Below are 12,707 nucleotides of genomic sequence, written 5' to 3' on the forward strand. Positions count from 1 at the left end.
TGAACACGATGGCGGTACTAAGCATTATCCTCAAGATGACATCTATTCCCACCCTTTACGTGAACCGATACAGCCCCTTGCCTCTGTTTCAGAATGGGGATCTATTTTGTGTGTTTTTCCAAGAGCATTTTAGAGACAACTATGAACAACAATTACATTCACCGCTTACTCTCACACAGCTCACACAGAGGAAGGGAGCTGATGTTGATCATTGTGATCTAGGCCAGCAGTCCTCAACTGGAGGTGGTGTGGAATGTCTGAAGATATTTGTGGCTGTCACACCGGAGGGGCGGTGCTTCCAGCATCTCATGTGTAGAGGCCAGGGATGTGGTTCAATATCCCACAGCGCACAGGACAGCTCAGGACAAAGGGTTATCCAGCCCAAAACAGTGCCGAGGTTGAGAAACCCTGGTCTAAAGAAACATTCTGCCCCCAGTCCTGTCACTGAGTTGTTTTTTTTTTTAAGATTTTATTTGACACACAGAGAGAGATCACAAGTAGGCAGAGAGGCAGGCAGAGAGAAGGGGGGGAAGCAGGCTCCCCGTCAAGCAGAGAGCCCGATGTGGGGCTTGATCCCAGGACCCTGAGGATCATGACCGGAGCCGAAGGCAGAGGCTTTAACCCACTGAGCCACCCAGGCGCCCCTCTCACTGAGATTATTAAGGTTAAAGTCCTGACTATATTCTGTGCAACATGCTTCTGACTCCCTTTGCTTTGCTGCTGACAGAATCCACTCTGTACATTTTCTTTCCTCACACAAAGTGCCAGTCTCCGTGTTCTTGCTGTTGCTAATAAGAAGGCAAATTACTATTCTGGACAGCCACTTCTTTGTCCAACATCTAATTCAAAAAATAATACCAGCACAACCAAAAATTCAATTCAAAACTGGAATTCAACAGTGACAACCTGAATGTGAGGAGATTCCAAATCACATTTTCTAACTTTGAAAAACCTAGGCTTTGTTTAAAAGTTTATAAAGTTGTACTTACTCTCCTGTAGGCTCCAGCTCGCTGATCTCAAACCAAACCAGAAGATCATACTTGCTCATGCTCTGGCCAAGGCTGGTTTTGCTCATGGTGTTTAACTTGGTGGCTGGAACTTGTCAAAGTTTTTAGAAAAATGTCAAAATATGCTCCGAGTCTACTTAGTAAAAGCCCAAGTTCTTTAAGGACACACTCGGGGACGGTAACAAGAGCCAGGGTGAGATTTAAATGTAGAAGACCCAGATAAACATCACCATCAAGGACATTAGTGCCTCTAAACTCAGAGAACTGGGAGAATGGAGAGTTGGTATCTCTCTCCCTCTCAGTGAACAGTATCTGTTGACAAGAGCCAGGTTTTGTGCAGAGTAAAAGTGCTCACAAAACCCTTCAAAAACCTTCCTTCGACTCTCCTCTTCGGCGGCAGGCGGAGCAGGAGGTGCCGTGGAACACGCAGAGCCTCACACGCCACAGAGACGGTCTCCTCAAAGCTGCAGCGCATGAGGGAAGACCCACGCTCCAGCCCAGGAGCTCCCAAACCTGCCTGCACGTGGGCTCTTAAAGCAAAGCCCAGGCAATTACATGACCCAATGTCTGTGGGCAGGACCCAGTCCTCTGAGAGGACTGAAATCCCTCCAGGTCATTCCAATGTGCACGTTCTCTGCTCAGGACCTGGGAGCACCGGCGGGAGAGTCCAGTGACTTGGGACCGACTACCATTCAGCCCCTAACTACTAGGCGACTTCGGCTGAGTCACTGAATCCCGGAGTAAGTCTCCTCATCTACACGAAGCAGATCAGGGTATTAGCCCGCCATCTTGCAGCGGTATCGTGAGGACCCACCGACACAGGGTATCTAAAGGGGCCTTAGGACTCACACAGTCCTCGTCAAATGTTAGCCTATCTGCACGATTCACTCCGGCTGAATTCCACCTGAGCTGGTGCTGCTAGTCAAGAAAAAATCAGTGTCACTGACTCTAGCGGTCATCTGAGGGCCAAAAAGCGAAATCAGAAGCATTAAAAAAACAAAAACAAAAAAACCATCTACTAGGAAAAATCTTTCAAACTGAAGAACCATGGCAAAGAACCCAAGTGAACAAACACAAGGTGGGGGGGATCCGCCCCGCCCCCGCAGGTGAGGCCAAAGCGGCCCAAGCAGAGAAGGTGCGTCCTCACATCTCTCCAAGGGAGACCCTAGACCCTAGGCCCGGCTCAGGCAGCAAACAGCGATGCGTGTTTCCTACACAGAGAGCCAGGCTTTAGGATAAGCCCCTGAGCATGGTGCTACATCTACGGCAGAGCTGGGTCAGCTACTAACCATGTCGTTTGGGTGCCCTCTCACTCTGGCAGCCTGGAACTGGCAGAGAGAGAAAAGACGGCCCTGGGTCCGCCCCATCCTGGAAGGCGGCAACAGCGGAGGAAGCAAGCGCGTTGGCGTGCTCAGAAAACGCGTCCAACACACGCACATTCACATAGTCAGCTATGAGAAACCGAACGAGTTCAATCTTTCTCTCATGGTCTGAAGGCAGGATGGAGAGCAGCAGTACAGAGGTGGAGAACAAGTATAGGGTGGGAGGGAGGGTGGCAAGGGGGCAATGAGGAAAAAAGGATGAAAATAAAGAAAAAGCAAAACAAGATGAATGAACATGCAGAATACATTTGAGATGCAAAGAAATGCCCAGTCACCCAACAGTCAGGAGGAGTTACATATAAAGCAGAGAGATTTAGGAACAGGGAGCTTATTAAAGTCTGCAATAAGACCACAAAAAGTTGGCAGGGAAGGAGCCCTATCGTTTCTTTCTTATTTAAATCAGGAACCTAGAATTCCAGTTCCTGCTGGACACAGGAATATGTAAAGATACACAGGAGAGGAGCGGGCATGTAAAAATTCTTTCTTTCTGAAAAGCGATCCGAATAAGAGCCGTGTCACCCAGAGAAGGGCTCACCTGGCTTGGAGAGTGGCATGGGTGGAGGGAAGAAGCGACGAGATGGCTGAGGTGGGCTGCAAAGGAAGGAAACAAAGTTCAAGGCTGAGAAAGGGTCTCATGTGGACATTAACATTAATCCCCTCTAGAAACAGATCATCTGCACTTTCTGATGAAGCATAGAATCAGGCACTAGACATGACCCCACAGTGAAACTGAGAATCAGATATTTTAATAAAAGTCCCCTTGTGGGTCCCAGCTAATAAGTGAAGTATGAGAACTTTCCTGTTAACACTGACACTCGGCGATCACCCAAAAGGCCCCATCGCTGCTCTCACCACCTGTAATATCTCCACTACAGCTCATGCGTCGTAAAGTTCTGGGTAGTGAGGAATCATTACGCACAATCCTCACTTTCTATCCTGTTCAAAGTCTCTTCCTAGGAAAGGGATGGTACTCCGGGTCAATGTGCTTCACCTATCATTAGTGATTCGGTGGCTTAGACAAAAGGTGCTGATGTTTCTAGAGGAAACATCAGGTAACACAGAAAATTGTTCTTCAATTATCTGAATCCCTTGAAAGATATCTTCCTTCCCGGCAAGTGGCAGGAGGAGTAACAGTAAGATCAACAAGAATTGTTGCTTCTCTGGTTCAAACCTGTTCAGTTCCTGTCCTTGCAGATGAAGCGGGTGCTGCTGATAATGCCCAAAGACCTCAAATACTATCGGCTTGGTTTTGATATATTCCACAAACGATTCCGTGACCTCCACCGCAATCTAGTAAGGAATAAAGCCAAGCTAGATTAGGGAAAGATCTGCTCTAACACACACACAGAAAGTCAGCACTTCAGGGTAGCCGGGATGTGCTTGGCGGTATTCGACTCTGCAGGCCTCCCATACCAAGACAAGGGCTCCTCCCTGGTTCTCATTACTCTCCTGAGCTCTAGGCCTTCAAGACCCTCCGTCACCTGCCCTACCTGCTGCCCTTCACACACGTACCGTTTTGGCTCAAACTCACCTGCTTTTCCTCCTGCCTGAGCCTCGCTCCATGCGATGCCTGAGACCTACCCAGGCTACAGCTCTGCCTGGAAGGCCTGCCCCTGTCTCGGTGCCTCTAAGTCATTCCTACATTCAAGGCCCAGATTTAATAGTAACAACAGTGAGAAAAACATGACTGTTGACCAGGCACCAGGTACAATACCAGGTTTGACCCACCTTTTCTTATTACACTACATCCTTCTGGAAGTTCCCTACCTCCTTTCTCCACCCAACATAACTTTAAAGTATCTTCCCATTAACGGAAATGACCCTGCCTTCTTTCTACTCCCTTTGCATTTGAGGAATACTTTTCTATGATCGCGTGCTACTGCTGTTTAAATATTCATCTGATTTCCCCTAAGCTCTTTGGGGCATAATCCTCTGTGATTCATCCTTACTCCCCAGCCGTGTCAGGCACAGACCTTGTGTACACCCAATGAATATTTATCAGATATGTGCATGCTTATATTCATGCAATTAAACCTAAAAAAGAAAGCAGTGTGTTTTGTGTTTGCTGTTTCATTTTCAGTGTTGTCCTTCCTGCTCCTACCGTTAGCAAGAGAAGGAGAGTGTTTCACGTGTAGGGAAGACCCTGAACATCAGAGCCACACTGCTCGGCTTGAACCCCATCTCCGCCTCTTCCTAGCTCGGTCACCCTGGTGTGTGGCTTTAACTGCTCTGTGCCTGTCATCTCAGCTGTCATATGGGTCTTATGAGGGTCTATAGTATAAAGGTAAGGATTAAATGAATGAAGACACAAAAAAGGCCTTTGGAGCAGTAACTGAGGTGAAATAAGAGCTCAGAGAACGTCAGCTATTGTGACGAGGCTGCAGACTGTGCATCGAGTGTGGGCGGCCTTCCTAGAGGAGCCGGAGAGCCTGCTGTCTTCCTCCACAAATGACAGCTCTAAGGGGCACTAATGGAGTCATCAGCTGATCAGCTGCCAGGAAGAGAGACTGAATCTTAATTTAGCTACAAAAGAGAATTTTATTTTTTTCTACATCTGAGCAATCTAAGTGTCTAACAGTTTAAAGGACAATACGTTAACTTTAACAAAACTCGTATTAAATCCACTTATTTTTCTAGGAAGGAAACACTAAAAACAACTCACTATATTCCTACCGATGGAACATTTTTATGTTCCATTATATTTTTATGGGCAGCCCAACCCCACACACTCCTGGGGCCCACTGGGGCTCACTGGCCACTCGGCCACTGAGGATTACCTCATCGCTCTGGCCACTCCCTCTATTGTCTACCCTCGCCACTGAGCAGCTGGGATAATCCTCCTTCCAGGGCTCAAAGACAAAGGCCGCCCGCACAGGCATCTCAGGCAGCCCCCAGACCTGCAATTCTTCTAGCAAAAACGTCCATGTCACTTACATTCTGCACGTGGTAGAAGCCCAGAGGACTTCCTCTGCCGTTGTTTTTGAGGGGTTCAGTGGAGAATGCTTCATCATGACGATGCAAAAAGCTTAATTAAAAAAAAACAGGACACATGAACTTCGAATTACACAGTTTCATCAAGATCAAGACTATGTTTTAAGAACCTGACTTGGAGGGGTGCTTGGGTGGCTCAGCTGGTTAAAACGTCCGACTCTTGCTTTCAGCTCAGGTCATGATCTTGCGGTTGTGAGACTGAGCCCTGACCCGGGAGGGGAACCGGCTTAAGATTCTCTCTTTTTCTCCCTCTGCCCTCTCTGACCACCTCCGACCACCTCCCTCTTTAAAAAAAAAAAAGAACCTGACTTGGATCCTCTGGAAAAGAACAGACTACTTAAGCAGAATCTTTAACTGAACCAAGTAATTAGTAGTTCCTTGTGATATATATTTTCCATTATCACTCAGACAGCATTTTAGATTTTATTTCAAAAATGACTGGGTGGCTCAGTGGGCTGGGCCTCTGCCTTTGGCTCAGGTCATGATCTCAGGGTCCTGGGATCGAGCCCCGCGTCAGGCTCTCTGCTCAGTGGGGAGCCTGCTTCTCTGCCTCTCTGCCTGCCTCTCTGTCTACTTGTGATCTCTCTCTGTGTGTCTAATAAATAAATTAAAAAAAAAATGACTGAAAGATTAATGGACCCTGACCACTTAGCTCTGTGGACACACATGCAGGAATATCTCAGAAAGCATCAAGAGTGAATTCAGTGACTTCCTGTTTCTTTGCAGGAACATTATTTTTATTGAGAATAAAAATTATTGAAATCATTCTGTGCAGAAAAGATCTGGCAGATTCAAGTTGCCATAAAGTAGTACTAAAGCCTGTGTTTAGTGTTCTTGCCTAGGACAGTCTCTGACGACCTACGAAGATTAAATTTAAATGTCACCTCTTCCAGGAAGTCTTCCCTGACTCACCCAAATAGCTGAATACAAAGATTTACTCTGACCAAGCCACCCAGGTACCCCTCTCCTTGTACTTCTTCTTTTTTTTCCTTCTAATTTTTTCCTCTCCAGATCATAAGCTGTATGTGCCAGGGGCATTGCTTGATTTGGGATCTACACTCCTCCAGTGCTCTGCTAAGAGCAGGGACAAATATCCTGGGGTTCCACACTGGTGATGCGTGAAATCATTCATACTGCTCGACAGCTGTGTCTTCTCTATACAGGCCAGATGAGAGTCTGTAAAAGCTCAAGAAGAATCGGAGCCTTCTTTCAACAGGAGTCAACACTCCCTCTCCTCCAGAGCTGACACCAGGTGGAGAGGCTACTCTGGTGCTGGAGATTTTAGGACAAAAAGATCAACACGACATCACTGGCATTTCAGATGCCTGCCAAGTAGGTCTTTTCCATAAAATATTTCAGTTGTGGGATGCGTGGGTGGCTCAGTTGGTTAAGCATCTGCCTTTGGCTCAGGTCATGATCTTGGGGTCTTGGGCTTGAGCCCCAGGTTGGGGGCTCAGAGGGGAGTCTGCTTCTCCCCTTTCCCCTGTTCATTCCCTCTCCCTCAAATTAATAAAATCTAAAAAAAAAAAAAAATTTCAGTTGTGTAACTAGTATAATAATGAAAGCTCAAAGCAACAGGGTCATCTAGCTAAGTCCACCCCCATGTTCATTTCGGGCTGCTAGTGAAAACACATTGACGGGGCACAATCGACACTCAATAGGTAATATGTCAACAACAACTGCGAGTTCTAGCAAACGGTATCAGTGGCTTACTATGCAGTAATCACATCTGATTCGTGGCTAAAATCTCCATAAAGGCAGTGCTTTGTCAACTGTACGAGGACCCCTGATGTGCAGAGAGGCACATGCTGAAGGACAGGGATGGCAGAACTCCGGAGGAGCCTCCTGGTGGCGCCAGGGGCCAACTGCGGACTTTAGGAATGAGTCGAGGGAGAACACACTCTCTTGTACTGTGGCCCTTCCTCAGTAATGAAAAAACATACTGATGTCTGGAGGTATTAAAAATTAACACTGTCAAAAAAAAAAAAAAAGTTAACACTGTCAAAAGAGTGTTCTCCAAGGAGAGTTATGAGAAGAAAAACTCCAGAGGGTTATAGGATAGAGTTTGTAAGTGGCTAAGGAATGAAACCAGTCATATCTCTACATACGAGTTATTTTTCAGTTGACGTGGAATTTTACTGTCATTTGCATGGGTTTTTTCCTCCAAGTATTAAACAGGCGTAACTGGTAGCTGGATAATTCATGGCCTTCAGACTTGTTTATTAATAAGATATTTCCCCATGAAGAGCATTAAAAAGATGATTAAACAGGCGTATCTACATTAGATCCTGTATTTCCAGCAGCGAGGGGAGAGGCCACCGTGGAATCCTCTTAGCTAGATGCACGGTCCCACCCCTCCTCACAGCAAACTCGAGTTCATCTCATTTTAGGTTTCTGGTTCTTACTGCCCCCCCTGGAGTGAAGAAAGCTGTTTTATTTTAGACACTGGTAGTTGTTTTCCTCTTGAGAGGATTAACACCTCACATATGGGGAAAAAAACAAAAACAAAAACACACCCCGCATATGTAAAGTGAAGCACTGGGTGGTACGCAAAGGATGTCACCTGGGCCACCAGCTAGGCAGGCAGGCAGAGGGGGGCTTACTTGAACTGACAGAAGATATCCGCATACTCCGGGAGGATCCCGCTGGCCTGCAGCACAGTTACTCGGAAAGTGAAGGCACTGCCCAGTTTCAGGTGGTGGCCGATCTCTTCAGAAAACCCTTCCATGACCATCTTACCATCCAGCAAAGTGCCCGACTTCAAGTCTAGAAAGGGTCACATGAGCACACATATGGTTCAAATATGGCACAGACCACTCTCAAAAATGAGAGAGGAGGGCGTGCTTTCCATTCCTAGTCGATGAAAGCAACTATCTCCCTTGATGATGGTCACTATCTTGCCCTCTTTGAGAACGTCCCCAGTCACAGTAACCTCTGTCTACGTACCCAAGTCATTCATTCGATTGATTTCTTCCGGAGGAGTGATGACCTCAGAACTCTGACCCTGTCCTTCCACAATCCTCAGTTCCTCCAAGGACAGACCAGAACGAGTCATTGCAACTGAAGAAAAGTCATTCTGAAAACAAGGCAGGAGCAGGGAGCTGATCAAGCAGTACGACAGCATATTTCCCCCAGCCTCCTTACTCATGTCTATTTGCCCCAAAAGTAACAATGGCTGGAAAAGTATGTGGACTAAGAGCTGTCTGAGAAAAGGCAATAAAATACAAATAGTGTCGTAGTGTCTTTGCCTCTGTAATTGTTAGACATGTCCTGTGTTCATGCAACAAGCCCGTGGTTATCTGTCTTCTGTAGCTCTGGCCAGAAGAACTGTTTTCTAGTGAACATCCTCCCTATAAACCTGTCTTCTGCTTTTTCCTTCTATGAGTTTTTCCCTCCCTGGAAGGCTTCTCACCTGATTAAAGTACTCATTATCAAAAGATATTTTAGCCGTTCCTGACTGTCGAATTCCAGAACCATAATCAGGAGCCTCTTCATCCGCTAAGTAGAAAACACAACAACAAAAAAGAGAAGGATCAAATGAGTCTAGGATGGGGCCAGAGGAATGGCTCTTGTTGGATTATACAATAAACAGGAAAGTGGCGGAGTCTTCTAGTTCAAAGACTTTCGTGAGAGGAGATGCTGAAGAACTAGCTTCTGCTTAAGAAAGGAAGAGCAGAAGCAGTGAAGTCACGGGGGCTGAGTCCACCTCTACGCAGAGGTGTATTTACCAACCGACTCAGCTCAAATGAGACCATTTAGTAAGGAATCGGTTTCATTCTTGATACTGTTCAAATGTCATGCCTAGAAACACGGACTCTTGGCAAGATGACATGCAATACTACCCAACGGATAGTTGAAGGTATGAGACCGCGCTCGCACAAACTGTCCTAGCATCGACCCTGGTGACCGTGCCAAAGATTTCCACAGGGAAAAGCTGCAAGGCCACTCCACACCACAGGGCATCTGGAAATTATACGAAACGGCCACATGCCCTCCTCAGAATGTAGGCTGGATCTTGGGGAAGTGTAAAATAGCGGAATCTTGATCCATAAACAACAAAGCAGCAGTCCAAGGACTGAAATGTCTGGTACAAGTACCGTGAGAGAAAATTACGCAAGAAAAAGGTCCTGAATATCCTTTGTTACTTCTGAAGCAGTTTTAGAAATGACTTTTATGAAAGTTGGTTCTTTATGTTAAAGGAATCCCTTCATCCCATTACTCCACAATAGTTGTGGCCCAGACTAACAGAATCTATTTACGATACGGGGGAGTGATCACTAAAAGGAAGCAATGAAAGCTTTCTCCGAGACAGACACGCCATCACGCAACTGAAGTGTGGCCCACACACAACTGGTCTGTCTTGTCTCTAGGCGAAGAACCCACAGCTGTCACGCTGGGGCAAGGTCACCTACCTGCAATGGCCTGCACGGCCACACGCAGAAACCCCCGTACTTCACCCTTCTCGCTGACGATGGCCACCCTGTGAATCAGGGGCACAGGATACAGCAGGTTGCTCAGGTAAACAAATGCCCTAGAGAGAGAAACCAGGAGACAAACATCTGAGCACCCCGCAGGCAGAGAAGCTGGCTCTCAGATTCCCGAGAATATTCTCAGGGCTTCTAGGCCCTGTCTTGAGGTCACCTTTCTGTTCTGGACTACCAGACTGCCTCCCCTTGCTTTTTTGGCAGAGATAATACAGAAAGAAATGCAAATGCTTGGTAAAGCAGTTGACAAAGACCAACTCACAGCACACTACTCCCTATAAAACCGACAAGTTCAAGAGAAACGACCAGCGTAGGTAGAAGAGTGACAACTGGAAGCAGACTGTCGAGAGGACTGTCCTATGGATACTGCTACGGTGGAGAAAAGGGAACCCACTGAAGAGCTTAACCTTTTAACATAAAGGTGTTTTGTTTTATTTCTCCCAAGAGATAAAACAGAAATTGGGAGACAAAAAAGGCAGGGAATGGGCCTGAAATACAGTTAATAACTCTAAAACAGATTTCAAGTCACAGCATTACGGAAATGCTCTAGGAAGTGACTCTTACTTTCAGGCAGGTGACTGACACATATGAGTAAAGAGGGTTTGTAGCCAGAAGTTTCTGAGGAGCAAGTTTATAGGAGACTCTGGCTGGACACAGAGACGAATATGCAGGGAGAAAAAGACAGCTGATCCCTAAAGGACTGCTTTTGTTCTGGAGTCCACAACTTAACTCAGAAATGGAAACACGAAAGGAAGGTTATAGACCTAAAATCGTCTATTTCAAAACAAACTAGCAGAGTCCCATCGCATCTGTACTCTTTTTACGTCATTATTTTGTATCTATTGATTTTTTTTTCACAATAAAAATGTGATCCCAAGTTCATTTCAATTAGTGGATGTGATACGGCATCTAGTTCCTACTGTTACTCTGTCTTCCCACCGGGCGTGCGATATTTGAACACAAAGCAGGACAGAGAGTAAACATTTGCACCAAGAAATCAAACATAACTCTGTCTGCTTCTCCTCCTGCTCTGAGTCTGCATTACAACAAAGAGAAATGGGAGATAGAGTGGATTTGTGCGATTTCAACTCAAAGTGATGAAAAAAATACTGAAAATAGACAAAGTACACCACAGAAAAAGACATGTTAATAAAACTTAAAGAGCATAAATGAAATGTGAATGAAAACTGTAACAAAAACAACTGTAAGTAAAACACTGAATCGGATCAAATGAAGTCTACTTCCCTTTCAGTCTGCTCCAAAGGTGGGGAACAAAATGCTAAGAAACAGGGTTAAAGCTATGTTGTATAAAAATTTAAAAATGAAAAGTGTTCTAAGAAGGATTACACACAAAATTCTCAAGTATTAGCTACTGTGACAGAGGTTAAAGACGAAGAATTTGGCCTACGGTACCAAATGGACAGCTTCCCTTTCCAAGTCAGCACCGTACAGACCACCTTCGGCTCTTCACGATTCCAGCCCACTTGCTCGCTCTCAGTGCCTCGGCGGGGCAGAGTCACCGCACGTACCTGTCCCCGGCGTGAAGCCCTCCTTGAACTCTACTGCCCACCTCATGCCTTTGATTTCACAACTGCAGGTCAGGTCTTACTCTGAACATACTCTTATGACAGGCCCCCCTAGTGCTAAGTGATCTCAGTAACACACACGACTCCATCATTGCTATGATTTACATCTATATGACTGTTTGTCTCAACCACCAGTCTGCAAACCTGAGAGAATAGGATTCACGTTTGATTTTGCTTACCACTGTCTACAGAGGGTCTGGCGTATCTATTAAGGATGCCCAGCATCCAATCAACATGATTGAGCGTCTATGTACATGACTTGTTCTCTATCTTTAAGCAGAAGTGGACCATTTTCCAGAAAAATGGGTTACACCAGAGGCAGAGAAGCAAAGCGATCCAACTTTATATACTAAGTTGATTTTTCGAAGATACACTCAAGATAGATATTAACTACAGAGAACATGTTTCGGTCCCTAACTGTACTTCACTTGTATAGTTGTTTTTGTACTTATGCCGGGAATGCCTGTTTCTAATTCTCAACAAGCTTCCCATTTGAAGGCACTGCATATTGTGTTCATACACGCATTACAACAAAGTACCGTCTGACCACACACTGAGGCAAGAATCTCCTTTCTACCTATGGCCATGGTTATTCCAAAGGTGAAAGGACAGAAAGTATCCTTGTGTATTTCCCGTTTTAGAAAAGAGACTTCTGTGATTCTCCGGCAGTGGCAGGGGCACTGGCACAGGGCTACACAACCGCAGGGTCACGAGCCAGCTCTCCCGGTATTACTATCGGAAGACTGTTCTCTGCCCAAGGTCAATGCCGTAGAAGTTCTCCTCTGAGGTTTTTTAAGCTGGAATTTTTATAAATACTCTGCATTCGTGAGAGTCCTCATACTTTGACCTAGCAGACTGAAGGAGAACAGAAATGAGAGAGGGGAAGATGTAAAGGGTATATTAGCATAAGTTCTGTGAAGTTACATCAAAAAGGGAAACAAATTTGGTCAACAGAAAGACAAGTCAGTGTAATTATGGTTCTAGTTACAGAACACAATGTCAGTTCAGACTTAGGAGTCAGAATAACCATCTTTTGCCCCCTTTTAACCCAGAAGACTAGCTTAACTATTTTACATTTCATCCCAAATTATGATGGATGCTTCATAACATCCCAGCATGCCATAAGAGAATAGCTAAAGGGACAAGCTCTTTTCATTTTCATACAAAAATTCACCAGAGGCAGCCAAGGCCAAGAAACAAAACCTACAAATGGAATTTCACAAGAAAGTGGAAAATTTTATAAGCGAATTGTATTTG

General features: G+C 45.6%; 1 protein-coding gene across 10 annotated transcripts in view; it reads right to left on the reverse strand.

Annotated features, from left to right (window-relative positions):
- Positions 1 to 12,707, reverse strand: part of KIF1B (kinesin family member 1B) — a 140,946-nt gene that overhangs the window by 25,809 nt on the left and 102,430 nt on the right. For all 10 annotated transcript variants that reach the window (XM_045998415.1, XM_045998394.1, XM_045998409.1 and 7 more), the window contains 8 exons: positions 9,793 to 9,911; positions 8,793 to 8,878; positions 8,327 to 8,456; positions 7,984 to 8,146; positions 5,324 to 5,414; positions 3,561 to 3,679; positions 2,925 to 2,980; positions 990 to 1,098 (listed from right to left, as the gene is read on the reverse strand). In XM_045998415.1, coding sequence (XP_045854371.1) covers positions 990 to 1,098; positions 2,925 to 2,980; positions 3,561 to 3,679; positions 5,324 to 5,414; positions 7,984 to 8,146; positions 8,327 to 8,456; positions 8,793 to 8,878; positions 9,793 to 9,911 — 873 coding nt within the window. The remainder of the gene's footprint in view (positions 1 to 989; positions 1,099 to 2,924; positions 2,981 to 3,560; positions 3,680 to 5,323; positions 5,415 to 7,983; positions 8,147 to 8,326; positions 8,457 to 8,792; positions 8,879 to 9,792; positions 9,912 to 12,707) is intronic.

This window comes from Meles meles, chromosome 1 (assembly GCF_922984935.1).
Source record: "Meles meles chromosome 1, mMelMel3.1 paternal haplotype, whole genome shotgun sequence".
Lineage (NCBI taxonomy): Eukaryota > Metazoa > Chordata > Mammalia > Carnivora > Mustelidae > Meles > Meles meles.